The 20,270-nt window shown below is 35.8% G+C and overlaps 2 protein-coding genes across 8 annotated transcripts in view; one reads left to right on the top strand and one right to left on the bottom strand.

The window, feature by feature from the left end:
* The window catches only part of LOC127855998 (serine/threonine-protein phosphatase 6 regulatory ankyrin repeat subunit A-like), a 282,105-nt gene that overhangs the window by 45,086 nt on the left and 216,749 nt on the right, over positions 1-20,270 (top strand). The window contains exon 18 of the mRNA XM_052391934.1: positions 7,937-8,077. Coding sequence (XP_052247894.1) covers positions 7,937-8,077 — 141 coding nt within the window. The remainder of the gene's footprint in view (positions 1-7,936; positions 8,078-20,270) is intronic.
* The window catches only part of LOC127855999 (E3 ubiquitin-protein ligase TRIM33-like), a 193,066-nt gene continuing 185,816 nt past the window's right edge, over positions 13,021-20,270 (bottom strand). For 3 of the 7 annotated variants that reach the window (XM_052391941.1, XM_052391935.1, XM_052391936.1), the window contains 2 exons: positions 15,603-16,188; positions 13,021-15,057 (listed from right to left, as the gene is read on the bottom strand). In XM_052391941.1, the coding sequence (XP_052247901.1) occupies positions 14,693-15,057; positions 15,603-16,188 (951 nt within the window). In that variant the 3' untranslated portion in view covers positions 13,021-14,692. Of the gene's footprint in view, positions 15,058-15,602; positions 16,838-20,270 lie in introns of all 7 variants that reach the window. The other 4 variants (XM_052391938.1, XM_052391937.1, XM_052391940.1 and 1 more) reach the window with 2 other exon arrangements.

Raw genomic sequence — 20,270 nt, 5'->3', positions numbered from 1 at the left:
GGAGCTGCACATTTTGAGTGGTGAAGGGTCAAGGTCAAGGTCATCCTACAAGGTCAAACATCATATAGGGGGACATTGTGTTTCACAAACACATCTTGTTATATAAATAACATTTTTTCCACTTGATAAACCAGATCAGAAAAAATAAAGCATCTCAATTCAAATTGTTGAACAGTTTATACATTTGGTCATTTGGACATGATATACATCAACTTCTGTTTATTATCAAATTTCACAAATTCTAAACCAACAACTTTTGTTAAAAGGTTTTCTGTTATAGTTGGGGTGGTTGATTTCCAGGTTCAATTAAATGAATATTTTTTCACATCTATTTCTTAACAGAAAGACCCAGGATAATTTCCACCATCCATTCTTGTTGTCTGAAATAACACAAAACATATTTGTACAAACTATATACAACAAATCAACACATAAATGTCACTATCTTTATATATGTCCGAATTTTAACATATCCGAAATCTAGTACATCGAGTGAAGGACCTACTTTTGATTTCAGAAATAGTTGGTATCTTAATTAAAATATATCGTTCCCAGAACATTTTAATAATGGAACTGTTAAACACAAATACCTGTTGAAACAAGTTAACATGTGTTTTTGTCATGGTATTGATTAAAGAAATAGCGTCCCTAATAATCGTTATAATTATTGATCTTTGTGACAGTTTATCCCAGGATAACATAATTGATAGTTCAATGTCATAAAGGAGCTGTTTATCCGATAATAACCCCCATAAAATTGACTATTTTATTTGGACATTCATGGTTTGAAATCGTTTTAGAAACTATTGATTTTGTGATTTTTGAACTTTTGGTACGAACCAGTTTGGAACAAAACCAAAGTTTCGTACCCATTGAAAATAACGAAAAAACACATATTATATGCACAAATTCATCACTACAACTACATTAAACAACACATAAAATTTTATTCTCTAAAATATGACCGTATTTGTGCGTAAAATATGGAATGTTTAAAGTTGATAGGCGTAAATGGGTTTCGCATTTCGAGCACCTGTTAAATTAAAATCGTTCTTTTCTTATTGCTTTCATAATATTTTTTAGTCATTTTAATACTATCAATTTGATAAAATTGTAAAGAAATAATAAAATATTTACTTACAAATGGGTTGCATTCAGGATTTTATTTGACGGTTGCATAATTATTGGGAAATTAGCAGACTTTGCTGATGAAAGCGTTGTAGGGTTCATCAACTTCTTGCCCAAACAATGATGGCGTAGCTGTTGGTAAATTCCAGCACATGTACACGATGATGGAGGTTCGCGTATTAATGTGGGTAATTAAAACTGGGTTTATTATGATGATTTATAACTTATTTGAACTTTTTCTAAAACCCTGCAAGCGTTTCGTGTTTAAAAGCCACCTTTTGGCAACCGAAAAAAAAAAGATTTTTTTTTTTTTTTGGTTTCGTCAAAAATTGGAGTCGGCGGGTCCGAAAATCATTTTATTAAAAAATTCTGGCCTAACCCTATTGAGATGGTGTAGTCAGGTTATCAGCTGTATATGGATTCACTGTTATCAGAACAGCAGGACTGGTATTGGCCTGGAGTGGCAGATCAGATAAGAGGTCTATCAGGGAAAGGGTTAAACATTGTCATTGAAATGCAAATTTTGTAACCGGTGATATCCGGTTATGTGACTGCGTATCTTGTTCTACTTTCGTTGTAATAAAAACTCTTATCACTGCGTTTATTTGCTAACACATTAAACTATGTACACAATGATATTGTTCAAAATGTTTAAAGAACACTTTATGTATGCTGTTGAATTGGATAAGTTTTATCAATAATCGATTTGTCTACAGATGTACATGTTGTTTTTTTATTCATTGCAAGAGTTAAACTTCAGGAAACTAAACAAGTTTTCATACAAAATGTACATGTAGAATACAATTAAAATTGAGTTAAATTCACACACATCTTATATTGAGAGTTGAAAGAATGAGCTGAAACTTGTTAGGTGGAAAATGAACAGCTCACATGAGCCTATAGTGCTCATGGGGAACTTTAAGGATACCATGTTGTTTGTCATCGGTCAGTACTTTCTTGAATGTGTGCGTTATCTTTTTCTTCTAATGACCCTCCCTCAGAAACTTCATTGAAGATTTTAATATAACATGTAGATTGTGCTTCAGATAGTGTTGTAACACACGTCCAATAACTATTTTTAACAACTTTTTCTCCTTTACTGTTGGGCATTGTTATCAAACTTCACAGGAATTCCAGTGGGATTGTATATGTAGGAGCTCAAATATAAAAAAAAACATTTAAAAAAAGGGCACTTCAATGTTGTCTTTTGTGATACCAAAAGGGTCAAAAGTTTATAATTTGGTGTGTACAATCCTCTAGAGGTTCCCCGCTAAGTTTGTTCAAATCATGCCCATGGGGTCAAAACTTGACACACACCAGGGTTAAGTAATTAGAATAATAACTTGAATAATAAATAACTTTGAAAATCATATATTAGGCTGCAATGGTCATTGACTAGTTAGTGTGTAACATTGTATGGTCGTCCTCTACAAAGTTTCTACAGATTATACCCCTATAGGCTCAAAATTGGCCCCTTCCAGGTGGTGACTTGTTTTCCTTATATGTATATACCGTACATTCGCGGCCATAAGTCTACCTCGGCCATAAGTTGAGGGGTATAATGTGGCTAGAAAAACTTGTTTTTATGTCCCCCACTATAGTAGTGGGGGACATATTGTTTTTGCCCTGTCTGTTGGTCTGTTGGTTTGTTTGCGCCAACTTTAACATTTTGCAATAACTTTTGCTATATTGAAGATAGCAACTTCATATTTGGCATGCATGTGTATCTCATGAAGCTGCACATTTTGAGTGGTGAAAGGTCAAGGTCATACTTCAAGGTCAGAGGTCAAATATATGTGGCCAAAATCGCTCATGTTATGATTATTTTTGCAATATTGAAGATAGCAACTTCATATTTGGCATGCATGTGTATCTCATGGAGCTGCACATTTTGAGTGGTGAAAAGTCAAGGTCAAGGTCGTCCTTCAAGGTCAGAGGTCAAATATATGTGGCCCAAATCGCTTATTTTATGAATACTTTTGCAATATTGAAGATAGCAACTTGATATTTGGCATGCATGTGTATCTCATGGAGCTGCACATTTTGAGTGGTGAAAGGTCAAGGTCAGAGGTCAAATATATGTGGCCCAAATCGCTTATTTTATGAATACTTTTGCAATATTGAAGATAGCAACTTGATATTTGGCATGCATGTGTATCTCTTGGAGCTGCACATTTTGAGTGGTGAAAGGTCAAGGTCAGAGGTCAAATATATGTGGCCCAAATCGCTTATTTTATGAATACTTTTGCAATATTGAATATAGCAACTTGATATTTGGCATCCATGTGTATCTCATGGCGCTGCACATTTCGAGTGGTGAAAGGTCAAGGTTATCCTTCAAGGTCAAATATATGGGTCAAAAATTGCTCATGTAATGTCACTTCTGCAGTATTGAAGCTAGCAATTTTATATTTGAAATGCGTGTGTATCTCAAGGAGCTGCACATTTTGAGTGGTGAAGGGTCAAGGTCATCCTTCAAGGTCAAACGTCATATAGGGGGACATTGTGTTTCACAAACACATCTTGTTTTGCCTTGACTCTGCCATAAGTCGGGGGTAAATTTCCTCAATATCTCGGACATGTTTAAGTGACGTTTTAGTCATGGTTCTGAGGGCTTTTGTACCAGCAGTTAACATTTTTTGGGATTTTAATAATAACAATATATTTAAAACGAAACATTCAACATCCCATTTAACGTAATAACTTTCAGCGTTTATATTATGAGCAAATATTTTTGTATTCAAATGTTAGTGCTATTGGTGTGAAAATTCGGTAAAATCTTGAACGCAGAAATTCATTATATGGTCAAAATAATTGTAACTTGCTCTCAAATAATCAACAACACTTTTGCCATTATCCGTGAAACATGTGAATTTACCAACACTCGCATCGCTCGCTATTCGACTGTTACATATTCGTAAATCACGAGATACCCGAGGAATATTTTCTGCATTGTGGAAAAACGTCTCATCTAATAATACTTAGCAGATAATCGAAAGTAATTGTGTATTTAATATGTCCAATTACACTTTTTAATAATGGAGGGTGAGTGCGTAAAATTATTATAATCAAACAATGAATGAAATCTTCACTCAGATAAGATCTATTTATTTACGAAATGATTATGCATTAATTGTGGGACAGTTGTGAATAACTAAACGAAACCACACCTTCATCCAATAAAAAAATATACCATGTGAAGTTGAACAATAGCGATTGGTTAAAGGCGTATCCAATGATCGAGTACTTATTTTTGATTGGTCAGAAGTAGTTTGTAGCAGAACCGGTGTGCATATCATTAATGGATAACGGGCGGGCGGCGTGCTCGAAAATGTTAAAGTTCTTATTTCATGGTATAACTTTGGTATGCTTGGACCTAGAGTCTTCAAACTTGACATGAAGGTTGGCCAGGATTAACAGATGACCACTGGTCATTTCAAGGTCATTCATTTGAAGGTCAAGCTCACTGTGACCTTCAATATAAAAAATGTTAAAGTTGTTATAACTTTGGTATGCTTGGACCTAGAGTCTTGAAACTTGACATGAAGGTTGGTCATAACTAGTTAGTAACCACTGGTCATTTCAAGGTCATTCATTTGAAGGTCAAGGTCACTGTGACCTTGAATGTAAAAATGTTAAAGTTCTTATTTCATGGTATAACTTTGGTATGCTTGGACCTAGAGTCTTCAAACTTGACATGAAGGTTGGCCAGGATTAACAGATGACCACTGGTCATTTCAAGGTCATTCATTTGAAGGTGAAGGTCACTGTGACCTTCAATATAAAAATGTTAAAGTTGTTATAACTTTGGTATGCTTGGACCTAGAGTCTTGAAACTTGACATGAAGGTTGGCCAGAACTAGTAAGTAACCACTGGACATTTCAAGGTCATTCATTTGAAGGTCAAGGTCACTGTGACCTTGAATGTAAAAATGTTAAAGTTGTTATAACTTTGGTATGCTTGGACCTAGAGTCTTGAAACTTGACATGAAGGTTGGCCAGAACTAGTAAGTAACCACTGGACATTTCAAGGTCATTCATTTGAAGGTCAAGGTCACTGTGACCTTGAATGTAAAAATGTTAAAGTTCTTATTTCATGTTATAACTTTGGTATGCTTGTACCTAGAGTCTTCAAACTTGAAATAAAGATTGGCCAGTACTAGAAGATGACCACTGGTCATTTCAATGTCATTCATTTGAAGGTCAAGGTCACTGTGACCTTAAATGTTAAAATGTTAAAATTGTTATAACTTTGGTATGCTTGGACATAGAGTCTTCAAACTTGACATGAAGGTTTGCAAGCACACTTAGATGACCACTGGTCATTTCAAGGTCATTCATTCTAAGGTCAAGGTCACTGCTAGAACTGGTGTGATAGAAACCTTTTGGAGTGATCATAAGGCTGTCTGGATTTCTGTGTAGGTATGTGAAAGCAAAACAATAAATAGTATTATTTCATCTAAGTTTATTTTCTTACATTTGATAATGAAATTGATGGAAACTTCAAACAATATGTTACTAATTTGCTAATAAAAAAATTGAGATCAAACTTTCCTAATTGTCAATTCAAGTTCATATTTGTGACCTTAAATGTTATTGTTGTTCATGTATATGCATGCATTCAAAACATAACACAAGGTTTGCTCATGCCTTGAAAAGTACTTACATTTCATTTTGACCTTTGAACAATATTTCAGTAATTTAAGTATTGCATTGACAAAAACACGAAAGGTACTTTCCTGTCATTTAAATCAAAAATCCGGCTTCAATGCGGTCATCTCCGACCGCGGAACTCTTGTTTTTATTTAATGTACCTCATCCATAAGTTGAGTTGACTTTTAAAGTCAATTTTGGGAGCGTTTTTAGGTCGACTTATGGCCGCAAATTTATGGTTATTGAAACTTAAAATCAAATCTTTATGAGATCTCATGGCAGAACAGTTTGGTATTTGGCATATAACATTGTATGGTGGTCCTCTACCGTAGTTATTTGTTAAAATCATTCCGATTGGGTCAATCCTGGCCAGTTCCTGGGGTCACAATATTTTTATTGACTTGTTTATTAAATATCTGTATAAATCTCTGAAACCAATATGATCAAGGGTTTGATATTTGGTATTCAACATCTTATGGTTGTCCTCTCCACTGTTTGTTCAAATTTTACCCCTGGGGTCAAAATGTGCAACGCCCTAGGGGTTACTTGTTTTCCATATATGTATGTAGTGAAAACTCTTAAAATCTCTTAAACCACAGTGCCTAGAGTTTTTTTACTCTGTACTGGGTATTTACGGTCTTTGCTAAGTTTGTTAAAATCAAGCCCCTGGCGTCAAAACATCCCATGCCAAATGGGTAAAATTATTTATAAAGATTGGTATGGTAAGTGTCAATTAACTTAAAAAATATTCTCAGAAACCACAAGGGCTACGGGTACAATATTTGGTCCATAGCATAGTATCCTTTTTATTATACCCCCATTACCATTGGTAATGGGTTTATATAGGAGTCACTTTGTCTGTCTGTCTGTCTGTCTGTCGGTCGGTCTGTCGGTCTGTCCCGAAAGCTTGTCCGGGCCATATATATGTTGTTCATTGTGAGATTTTAAAATTATTTGGCTCATTTGTTCACCATCATCGGACGGTGTGTCAGGCGAAAGAATCACGTTGATATCTCCAAGGTCAAGGTCACACTTTGAGTTCAAAGGTAAAAATTGGCCATACATGAGCTTGTCCAGGATATAACTATGTCGTTCATTTTGAGATTTTAAAATCATTTGGCACATTTGTTCACCATCATTGGACAGTGTGTCGTGTGAAAGAATTACGTCGATATCTTCAAGGTCAAGGTCACACTGAGTTCAAAGGTAAAAATAGGCCATAAATGAGCTTGTCTGGGCCATAACAATGTTGTTCATTGTGAGATTTTGAAATTATTTGTTCACTATCATTGGACAGTGTGTCGCACAAAAGATTTATGTTGATATCTCCAAGGTCAAGGTCACACTTTGAGTTCAAAGGTCAAAAATGGCATAATAATTCTTAAAAATCGCCGATTCTCTTGTTTTGTGAAGACAGCATGCAAAATAGTCTGTGTCAATGCGGCACGTGGGGGTATACGTCACGTCTGTGACAAAGCTCTAGTTTATTAAAGTTTTCTTCAAATCATCCACCTAGGATCAAAATTAAGCTTTCCCAAGCATATGATTTATATTGACTTATATGGTAAAATAAATTGAACATTTTAGATCCTGCAATAATTTTCAAAGTTCTTATTTTTTCATGAAACTTGAAACATTGATAGATGGCAATATGGAGATTATGCATGTCATTTCATTTTGTTCCTACATCAAAAATTCTGGTTGCAATGGCAACAAATAAAAAAAAAAAAAAACATACTGACAATGGTGGAGTTTAATTGGTAGGGGACCATATTGCTTGGCAAACTCTTGTTTAAAATATGTTTTTAGTAAAAACTTTAGTTTGTTCTAATACTGTCTCAGACCACTTTTAGTTGGTGTTATACAGAGTAAAACCTAGATAAAAACTACTGTTGTTCCTTAAAACATCCCCAAAACTGTACATAAACAAGTTTTCATGACATGATTGTTTCTGTTTTGGCAGGCTGCAAACTTACACGAGAATACATGGACAAGTTACTTCACATGGGAGCAGACGTCTTTTCTTCCTTGATGCAGCTGTACTTAATTAAACACAGTTTTTCTGGGCACAATTTTTTCTGTATTGAGAGGCTGCAAACAGACCTGTACTAAATCAAATATAATTTTCTTGACACAATACTGTCTGTTTTTTCAGGCTGCCAATGGACACGAGGAATGCGTGGATGCGTTGCTGCACAACGGGGCTGACATCTCCATACAGGACATGCGAGGTCGCACGGCCCTCCACCTGTCAGCCATGTGTGGACATGTGGGCCTGCTTGGATCACTTTTGTTGGTATGTACAGATGGTTGTTGTTTAGCCAGAAACGTGAGTTATAAGTTAACTCTCTTATTAATGTTATCCGAAACTCATTTATAGAGTGATATTTGTTGCACCCGAAAACATGACTTGGTAGTGAAATCTTTTGTTCAAGCTACAATCTCCGAAAACAGGGTTTAATCCAAGTGCGTAAAGATTTGTTACAGATAAGACACTTGTACTATAGATACTACTTTTTGCTATAAATATTCTTCCTTTAAAGGAAAAATACCATTAATACCTCAGTCACAAATAGACACCGATCACCGTCCGATCAGCGGCCTACGTATTTTTCCGCTCATCTGGCTGGCGACCGGCCGATGATCGCACGGAAACCGGGCCAATTTGTAGCATCGTAAATTTTACCCGACGTCGGGCCCGGGAAGGAATCAAAACATGATCGGACGATCAACGCACGGGTATTGCCCGGCGATCGCTCAACATCGGGTGAAACAAACTGTGATATAAAAAATGAATCCGGACTCCGCCCGATGCTACAAAATGACCCGATGTGCGTGGGATCATCGGCCGGCGCCAGCCCGATGAGCGGAAAAAAACGTCGGCCGCTGATCGGACGGCGATCGGTGCCTATTTGTGACTGAGGTTTTAAACTTAGTCACTCATCGGACGGCGGATGGCTCCAACGTGTCCAGTCTTCCTGATGCCTGGAGATTGGACAAATCGGCCCGCAACCGGATTATTTGTGACTGAGGCATAAATTGGAAAGTGTTGTCCCTGCTAAGCCCGTGCGGACTGCTCAGGCTAATCAGGGTAGACACTTTGCGCACATGCATTTTGTCAAGAGCCTGGCTTATTTATGTTATCTGAAACTCCTTTATTGTCAACATTTGAATAAAGGTTCTTCTAAAAATGAAAGTCTTTAATATACAGGATTATTCGGTAATGGCTAGAGTTTGGAAAAGCTGATTGTATCAAAGAATCCTTCAGAATAGGTTCATCTATGGGGGTAAGATTTTTAGGAATAATTTTGATAAATATTTTTAAATCGCTTTACATTCAAGTAAATCTTTATTTTTATACAGTTTATCAGGCACATGGGTGTGTTTTCTATTTAAATAAGTATTCTTGGGTTATTGTTTTTTAAAGAACAAAAAAAATTAATTTAGGTTTTAGTAAACAATAACAGCAGACCAGCATACATGTATTTTATTGTCATCATTATTATAGGAATCATGTTTTAGTTCATAAAAGAGACACAAGGTTTGATTTTCAGCATAATAAATATTGCCCATACTTAAGTTATTCTATAACAGAAACAGTTCAAATACAACTTTTACAGTTTATGACTTGAGAAGTTGTCATGCTATCATTGAAATTGATTGTAAAACAACATTAATGGAAATTTTTAATGAAATCCAACAGCACTTCATCCAATCTATACCAACTTTTTCATTGAGGTAAATAATGGTTATTTCCCCTACCGGTGAAACCGGAGGGGACTTATGGCTTGCGCTCTGTGTGTCTGTGAGTCTGTCACACTTTTCTGGATCCTGCGATAACTTTAAAAGTTCTTCATATTTTTTCATGAAACTTGAAACATGGACAGATGGCAATATGGAGATTATGCACGCCATTTCATTTTGTTCCTACGTCAAGAATTATGGTTGCTATGGCAACAAATAGACTAGAAATATTGCTGAAAATAGTAGATCCTGCGATTACTTTAAAAGTTCTTCATATTTTTTCATGAAACTTAAAACATGGATAGATGGCAATATGGAGATTATGCACGTCATTTCATTTTGTTTCTACATCAAGAATTTTGGTTGCTATGGCAACAAATAGACTAGAAATATTGCTGAAAATGGTGGAGTTTCACCGGTAAGGGACCATATTCTTGTTATATCTCTCCTTAATTTGATAATAATAATGGCCCTTTAATTACCAACCAATTTGCTTTTTAGCTCACCTGAGCACAGCATGCTCATGTTGAGCTTTTGTGATCACCTTTTGTTTGCCGTGTGTTGTCAATATTTACCATTTAACACTCTAAAGGGCTACAATTATTGTCCGTTCTTTATGAAACTTTGCTTTTCCTTATATGGCTGTAGTTAAACCTTTAGTTGAAAAAATTAAGCACTCTAGAAGTCACATTTTAAGTCAAATCGTTATGAACTTGGTCAGCACATTTGATAACATGGACAAGATAGAAAAGGTTCCAGTCCGTTGAAAAACATAGCCACTGGGAAGCAGGGTAGTTTGCCTTATGTGGCTGTATTGAAACCTTGTTAGCAGTCTGGAAGTCACATTCATTTATTAAGTCATCATGACACTCTCTCAAAACGTTTATTCTACAGGTATCTAGGTCAAGATAATGAATGGTTTCGGTCTATTGAAAACATTGCCGCTAGGGTTTGGGGCAGTATTCCTTATGTAGCTGTTTTGTAACCTAGTTAACTCTACTGAAGTCACATTTTCCCTATCTTCATGAAATTTAATCAAAATGTTTGATCGAATGCTGTTTCAACTGAGTCTGTTAATGGTTCCAGTCTGTTGAAAAATAAAGCTTTCAAGATATGTATTAGTTTGGCTTGTAATTTTGGCTAAATTGCAAGCTTTTAACACCTGCTGTAGTTCCTTCATCCCGAGGATGATAACGACCATAAAACAAAATACTATGATGGTGGGATATTTCAGTTTGTGTGTTTAATGATGATGGTGGTTCACAATAATAGTTCAGTCCTTTCGTGTCTCCCGTGTACGCCTCATGTACCTCATGAGTCGTGATTTTACTTTAAATACATTTTTGAAGGACATAAATCTGGACGTCTGACTGAGTTTTAACGGTATGACTTAATATTGATAAATCTTGGTCATATTGTTTATCTTGACAATATCATGGCAGATATCTTGATAAACCTTGGTCACAGTGTTTATCTTGACAATATCAGGTCAGAGACCTTGATAAACAATGATCATATTGTTTAAATTGACAATATCTGGGCAGAGATGTTAATTAACCTTGGCCATAGTGTTTATCTTTACAATATCAGGGCAGAGACCTTGATAAACCTTGGTCATAGTGTTTATCTTAACAATATCAGGGCAGAGACCTTGATAAACCTTGGTCATAGTGTTTATCTTTACAATATCAGGGAAGAGACCTTGATAAACCATGGTCATAGTGTTTATCTTTACAATATCAGGGCAGAGATCTTGATTAACCTTGGTCATAGTATTTATCTTGACTATATCAGGCCAGAGACCTAGATTGACCTTGGTCATAGTGTTTATCTTGACAATATCAGGGCAGAGACCTTAATAAAACTTGGTGATAGTGTTTACCTTGACAATATCAGGGCACATATCTTGATAAAACTTGTTCATAGTGTTAATCTTGACAATATCTAGGCAGAAATCTTGATAAACCTTGGCCATGGTGTTTGTCTTGACAATATCAGGGCAGAAATCTTGATAAACCTTGGTCATAGTGTTTATCTTGACAATATCAGGTCATAGCCCTTGCTAAACCTTGGTCATAGTGTTTATCTTGACAATATCTGGGCAGAGATCTTAATTAACCTTGGTCATAGTGTTTATCTTAACAATATCAGGGCAGAAACCTTGATAAACCTTGGTCATAGTGTTTATCTTGACAATATCAGGTCAGAGACCTTGTTAAACATTGCTCATAGTGTTTATCTTGACAATATCTGGGCAGAAATCTTAATAAACATTGGCCATAGTGTTTATCTTGTCAATATCAGGGCAGAGACCTTGATAAACCTTGGTCATAGTGTTTATTTTTACAATATCAGGGCAGACATCTTGATTAAACTTAGTCATAGTATTTATCTTAACTATACCAGAGCAGAGACCTTAATGAACCATGATCATAGTGTTTATCTTGACAATATCAGGGCAGAGACCTTGATAAACCTTGGTGATAGTGTTTACCTTGACAATAGCAGGGCAGATATATTGATAAACCTTGGTCATAGTGTTTATCTTGACAATATCTAGGCAGATATCTTGATAAACCTTGGTAATAGTGTTTATCTTGACAATATCTAGGCAGATATCTTGATAAACCTTGGTCATTGTGTTTATCTTGACAATATCATGGCAGATATCTTGATAAACCTTGGTGATAGTGTTTACCTTAACAATATCAGGGCAGAGATCTTGATTAACCTTGGTCATAGTGTTTATCTTGACAATATCTGGGCAGAGATCTTAATAAACCTTGGTCCTAGTGTTTATCTTGACAATAGATGGGCAGATATCTTGATAAACCTTGTTCATAGTGTTTATCTTGACAATATCAAGGCAGATATCTTGATAAACCTTGGGCATGGCGTTTATCTTGACAATATCATGGCAGAGATCTTGCTTAACCTTGGTCATAGTGTTTATCTTAACAATATCAGGGCAGAGACCTTGATAAAGCCTGGTCATAGTGTTTATCTTCACAATAGCATGGCAGAGATCTTGATAAACCTTGGTCATAGTGACAATATCAGGACAGAGTCCGAACCAGAGTCATGTTAATAAAAAAACTAGTATATAAGGTCAAATAAAAAAAAACAACATTTTTACCAATCTAAAGGCCACATATATGACTCAACCTTTCTGAAACTTGGTCCAAGTGTTTATTGTGACATTTTTGTGACTGCATTCTATATCTGGGTCAGATGTGACCATAAACTAGGTGACAAGGTAAAATCTTAGAAAAACCTTGTTACCTCTCTAGAGGCAAATTGTATAACTCAATATTGAAGAAACTTGGTCATACTATTTATTTTTGTAATATTTAAGCTGAATTTAGTCTGGATCAAATAGGTAAAAACAAACTTGATGACACTTGGCTAGGATGTGCATCTTTACAATATTTTCACAAAGGAAAATTGGCTTGGCCTTTGTAATACTCTTTTAAGGGAATTAATTCAAACACTGAATTTACTTTCAATATTATGATTTTAATTACAAAATATACACATAATTACACAAGTTCCTAGTGTTGCAAAAGTGTTCAGTAACTGATTTCCACAAGTTTCTATCTGCCTAATGTTCAAACTATGTATATCTAATATATGAGTCTTTTTGTTGACATCTTGTTACTTCTTTTTTAATTTTTTATAAACAGTTTCAATAAACGTTGAAAGGCATTATGCACACATCAAAACATGGGTATAACAAAAGGATGATTAATTAATATTAATCCTACAAACTGTGAATTGCAAGACTATAATATAAGATTACAACAAAATGATTGACAAACACTATTTTTTAATCTGCATATTTACATGAAGGAATCAAAAAGTTTCTGATAATAAGGTATAGTTGTCCTTAAATTATTAAACTGCACACAAACTATCTGATTATAAACACACATCTAAACAAACTAATAAAGTCAAAAAGGTCATGCATTGTGACAATATATAGACCATGTTTAAATCTGGTTCAAATTTGGTAAAAAAATAGCTCACGTGAAGTCTGTGAGCACCTAGAGGTCATCATGGTATTCTAGTTATCATCATACATTAAAAATTACAAATGTTATGCCCCTTTTTTAAATAAGACATTCTATTACATCATGCCGTTTTTGTGTTTATAATTTTTCTGGAGCCATAACTCGAAAACTAAGACGTACACATGAATTGTTTCAAACATAACTCCTGTTTTCATATTTTCACTGTTATTGCTCTTGTGGATGTTAATTTTGAACCTGGACTGTGGCATATTGGGACTATAATATGTGATAAAGCTTGTATGGTTGGAAAACTAGGTCTTGAAACTGAACTGTAAATGCAGGGGGGAGGGGGGCTATTTCAAGCAGGACATTGAGAGGACCTTGGAAGTTCAGAAAATTCTGCTCTGTCTCAATAGTTAAGAGAGTAATTTTAATGCACAAAGCTTTCACTTATGTTTATCTCGTGTATTTACCGAGGATTGTTAGAAAGGTTTGGTCAATAATCTCTGCTGGCATAGGGTTAATTGAGAATGTATGTTGCTGATTATTTTATGTTGATTAACAGACTTTTGGATCAGACTATTATTTGATTGCAAATCCTTTTATTTTGACATTAATGTGGCGGAGTTTCATATGTTTTGCTTTGATGTGTCATTTGGAAAATGATAATTGTTGTTAGATATTATACTCACATGCATATAAATTTGAACAATGCTTGACACACTCACACATAATGTTCATAAACATATGAATATCATGCACATCATGAACGATATCAATAGATGATATTTATTAACAATGAGTTATTTGCCCCCCCCCCCCCCCTAAAAAAAAAACAAAAAAAAAAAACAATTGATAAACTGGTTCAGAAATGTTTGTACAATCACTTTAAAATCTAGTTTCGATGAAACTAATTATTTATTTATTTTTTCAAATTATATGTGAGCATATTTCAGTTTAATGATACCAGGTTGATAAAGATTGGTTTTATGGTAAATTTGTGCATGTAAGGCTTTTACACAGGGAATATTGAATATGTCCTATTGCAACAGGTCTGATATACATTTTATTTAAGAGTTCAACTATTTTAAAATGAGAACTGTATATATGAATGTGTTAATTATTATAAATGATTATAAATCATCCATCTGCAACAGTCACTGTTCCTTAAACGCTATGATGTCATTATTTCTGTACATTCCTACAATGATTGAGCGTGTGTGCTTACTGTAGTAGACAGATAAAGGGAGACTCACACCATTATTCTTTGTGACCACCTCTGCCAGTATCTGTCTACCATCTCTGTCCACCTGGACTACTGGGTGTGTATAGTATCCACACACCAGAACTTGTCCTGAATCTGTCACATGTAGGCCAGGTCGTCCATATATAGAGGCGCTCAGGTCAGGTACAGTCAGGCTGGAGATCACTGTGCTATCCCTGGACAGTGTGACCAGCTTGTTACTGGAAATGTTGGCCACATATATCCTGTCACCATCTGGACTCACTGCACAGGAGGTCTCTGTGGTATAGAAGACAGTGAGATGTTGTTATTATATGGAAATAAAGGAAATGATAAAAAAAATGAAAGTCTAATGATCCTGTCATGTAATAAATTCCAGCTTTTGTGTACAATATACTACGTAATAAAACACTTAATAACGTTAATGAACATGAAATAACACTAGAACACTGTTGAAATTAAAAACATCAAATGTCAACTATATATAGAGACCAGTTGTATTCTGAATGTCATATATTGTAGGTCTTTATTTTGATACATTGGTTACATGTTTAAATTTGGGAATAATTATCAAAGACATCATTGTTTAACTTCAATATAAAATTGTTAACTTGTGATAAAAATTTGTGAATATGCATAAAAAATTAAATGTTAGACAAAGGTTCAACATGTTAAGCTAATTATTTACAAAACATACAATTGGTTGCTAAGATTACTGGTATGTGAAGCTTATAACTCCTTAATTTCAATGACGGTAGAAGCCTGGGCCCAACTGTTTGGAACATTAGAATAATGCTAATTATAATTATTACCTATAAATTTACCTGATTTATCCTTATACATCTTGCTCACCAGTCTTCCATCCAGAGTATAGTTATACAGAGCTTCACCATCTGTAATGTACAGGTTACCATGGTGATGGGCAATACCCTTGCAGTTATGTTGGAGCTTCAGTATCCTTTCCTCTTTCAACTGATCATTGGTCACTCTGATAAAGTGGACCTCCTCGTTATGCACAGTAACAGCCACCAGACTGGAGTCAATGCTGCACATGGACCGTGGTTTACCAGGCAAGTCACAGTGGGCCACCACCTTGTAGGTCCTATCCAGGAGCTTCACTCTACAGTTCATCCTGTCTGTGAGGAGGAGTTCTCCAGAAGCTGTCTCACAGATACCATTTATGTAGCACTTGCTTCGATCACGCTCAATCTTCACACTGTACTTCTTACTACTCTTCACTTTTATGATTTGATCAGGTTTGCTTACTGCACCTGGTTGATGTCCCTGGACCAGCTGGTGTGATGAGCTTGATACAGGATCAGATACCAGGCCTGACTTGGGCAGATGACTGTTTTGGTTTCCAGGGCTATAGTGTCTAGATGAACTTGATTCTGGAATGGATGTGTTTACCTTTAATCTTGAAGCTGTTTGGTTTCCAGGGTCAGACTGGTTGCATGCTTTAGGTCTATTCTGTCTGGTATATGTGTTCTGTGTTGTCCTTTTAGTGGGTTGTGATTGTTTAACTGTGCTCAGTATTTGTCCCAATCCAGATAGAACGGACAGGGTTTGTTGGATGGTTCTATCAGGATTAAAGGTTAGTGTCCTCTCATTATTTGCTGTCATATCTTTTAAAGATGCTTCTACCTTGAGGGACTGGTCAAGGCATTTTCTGTACTTGATAAAACTCAGTGCTTCTTTTTTGTCTTTACTTGTCAGCAAATTTTCTTGTAAGCATGATATATTTTTTAAGGACTTATTGCACTTTTCAATGTCATTTCTGATAGATGTCTTCACATTGACCAACAATGTGTCCAAAGCCTTCTTGGTACTTTTCTCCAGTTGATCCAAAGCGTCATTTATAGTCTTTCGTAAAGCATTGATTTCTTCCAGAATTTTCTTGTAAGATTTCTCAAGAGATTTCACATTTTCCTCAAAGTCATGTTTCTTCTTTATCAACTGCTGGTGTTGTGTATCAAGAGTTGCTGACAACTGTTGGAAGTCTCTTTTTTGATTGAGGTCTTTCACCTTGTCAGCTATTAGTACCACATGACTGCATAACCTGCAAAAACAAACACACTTAAAGTTGATTATGTATGCGTTTTGTCAAGCATTGTTAATATTGGTAGGTATACAATTTATTTTTAAGCATATTATTTTGTCATATGAATTTTTTTCCGAACAATATCTAGAGATGCTTTTACTTATATCTATCTACTGTCCTATCTGAGTTTGTGGTCACCTGGTATGAGCGGTCAGTCTAGATTCCCAGACTACCCCCCACCCCACCAAATTCATTGTTTATTTCTCCTGAGTGTAGCCTGCCATAAGCGACCAGGACCCATTTAATTTCACACCAATAGCAATTGTCACCTGCCTTTAGCGTTTACAAGGCATTATTGCAAGTTGAGAAAAATAAACACTCAGTTTAATCTATAAGCATTGTTGTCTCTTACATTGCAGGTCATATTGTCTATTTTGCAATTAAAGAATCAGATTAAGTTAATTTTTATGCCCCCCTTCGAAGAAGAGGGGGTATATTGCTTTGCTCATGTCGGTCTGTCGGTCGGTCGATCGGTCCGTCCACCAGGTGGTTGTCAGACGATAACTCAGAACGCTTGGGCCTAGGATCATGAAACTTCATAGGTACATTGATCATGACTCACAGATGACCCATATTGATTTTGAGGTCACTAGGTCAAAGGTAAAGGTCACGGTGACCAGAAATAGTAAAATGGTTTTTGAATGATAACTCAAGAATGCATACGCCTAGGATCATGAAACTTCATGGGTAGATTGATCATGACTTGCAGATGACCCCTATTGATTTTGAGGTCACTAGGTCAAAGGTCAAGGTCACGGTGACCCGAAATATTAAAATGGTTTCCGGATGATAACTCTAGAATGCATACGCCTAGGATCATGAAACTTCATGGGTAGATTGATCATGACTCGCAGATGACCCCTATTGATTTTGAGGTCACTAGGTCTAAGGTCAAGGTCATGGTGACCCGAAATAGTAAAATGGTTTTCGGATGATAACTCAAGAACGCATATGCCTAGGATCATGAAACTTCATAGGTAGATTGATCATGACTTGCAGATGACCCCTATTGATTTTGAGGTCACAAGGTAAAAGGTCAAGGTCGCGGTGACCAGAAATAGTAAAATGATTTTTGGATGATGACTCAAGAACGCTTTTGCCTAGGATCATGACACTTCATAGGTACATTGATCGTGACCCGCAGATGACCCCTATTGATTTTCAGGTCACTAGGTCAAAGGTCAAGGTCACAGTGACAAAAATCGTATTCACACAATGGCTGCCACTACAACGGACAGCCCATATGGGGGGCATGCATGTTTTACAAACAGCCCTTGTTCTTTTTTATACAGTCCATTGCTGTTTATTTTGTATATGGCTCAAGTACGATTGTATGCTTAAGAGCTAATAAATGTTCTTGTTATCATTTACAATACAAACCAAAAGGTTGATAAAACTGTTTCATCTGTTAGTTCAACTAAAGAGCATTTAGCTTAAAGTTGGCAAAATTACTTTGTCAGTTTGTGATGAAAACAGTTGCTCTTAATTGAAAGCGAACAGAGAGTTTTAAACTAATCCGGTGGTTCGTGTTTTGGACTAATCAAACTAATCACTTGAGGTCGCCGTGGTGTAATGGCTATGGTGTCGGCCTAGCCACCGGGAGGTCAGGGGTTCGATCCCCACTGTGGGAGTGTTCTTTAGATCTCCCCCAAAGACACCAAGTACTGGTTCTAGGCCAAGGAAACGGACTCGAGAGCGTTTTAATAAGCCTGAGGCTTTAATTTCAATAGCTAAAATGAAAAGGTTAAAACTTAAACTGTTTTGTTGATTAATAAGGATAATAATAAAAATAAGACATTGAATTGATCAAAGCATAACAATTTGAAACTAATCTTGTTCAATTAACTTCGCCGGTATATAGCAGTCGTGGAACATCGACAATCTCCGGTATCCTCCTTAAAAATCTCTTCTCATGCAGAGTGCTCAACATTTGATAATTAAAGATTATTTAAATAGCAATGTACAAAGTTCAACATTCCTTTTTAGCTCATCTATTTAAAAAAATAAAATTATGAGCTATTGTCATCACCTTGGCGTTGGCGTCTGCGTCGGCGTCGGCGTCCGGTTAAGTTTTGCGTTTAGGTCCTGTTTTCTCAGAAAGTATCAATGCTATTGCATTCAAACTTGGTACACTTACTTACTATCATGAGAGGACTGGGCAGGCAAAGTAAGATAACTCTGGCGTGCATTTTGACAGAATTATGTGCCCTTTTTATACTTAGAAAATTGAAAATTTTGGTTAAGTTTTGCGTTTAGGTCCACTTTTCTCAGAAAGTATCAATGCTATTGCATTCAAACTTGGTACACTTACTAACTATCATGAGGGAACTGGGCAGGCAAAGTAAGATAACTCTGGCGTGCAGTTTGACAGAATTATGTGCCCTTTTTATACTTAGAAAATTGAAAAATTTGGTTAAGTTTTGTGTTTAGGTCCATTTTATTCCGTAAGTATCGAAGCTATTGCTTTCATACTTGCAACACTTACTAACTATCATAAGGGGACTGTGCAGGCAAAGTAATGTAACTCTGACTGGCATTTGGACAGAATTATGTGCCCTTTTTATACTTAGAAAATTGAAAATTTGGTTAAGTTTTGTGTTTAGGTCCACTTTATTTCTACAGTATCAAAGCTATTGCTTTCATACTTGCAACACTTATTAACTATCATAAGGGGACTGTGCAGGCAAAGTTATGTAACTCTGACTGGCATTTGGACGGAATTATGGGCCCTTTATACTTAGAAAATTGAAAATTTGGTTAAGTTTTGTGTTTTGGTCCACTTTACCCCCAAAGTATCTTAGATATTGCTTTCATACTTGGAACACTCGCAAACTATCAGAAGGGTACAGTAAAAGGACAAGTTGCATAACTCTGGTTGTCATTTTTACTGAATTATGGCCCTTTTTTGACTTAGTAACTTTGAATATATGGTTAAATTTTGTGTTTCGATCCACTTTACTTCTTAATTATCAAGGCTATTGCTTTCGAACTTCAAATACTTTCATGCTATCATCAGGTTACTGCACCTGGAAAGTTGAATTTTACCTTGACCTTTGAATCACCTTGACTCTCAAGGTCAAATTATTAAATTTTGCTAAAATTGCCATAACTTCTTTATTTATGATTAGATTTGATTGATACTTTGACAAAACTACTCTAACCTGACATACCACAATAGACTCCACCCAAACCATCCCCCAATCCCCCCCCCCCTATTTTTTTTTTTTTTTTTAAGATCATCTCACAAATGACCACCACACCCTCACACTATACCCCCCCCCCCCACCCCCCACCCCCCCAATTTTTTTTTGGAAACGGTTAAAAAACACAAATATTTATTTTTATTATTTATGTTTGAAATACCGTCCAACCATCGCACCCAAGAATCCCC

Source organism: Dreissena polymorpha, chromosome 13 (genome assembly GCF_020536995.1).
Source record: "Dreissena polymorpha isolate Duluth1 chromosome 13, UMN_Dpol_1.0, whole genome shotgun sequence".
NCBI lineage: Eukaryota > Metazoa > Mollusca > Bivalvia > Myida > Dreissenidae > Dreissena > Dreissena polymorpha.
This window is presented reverse-complemented; position numbering and strand designations above follow the sequence as displayed.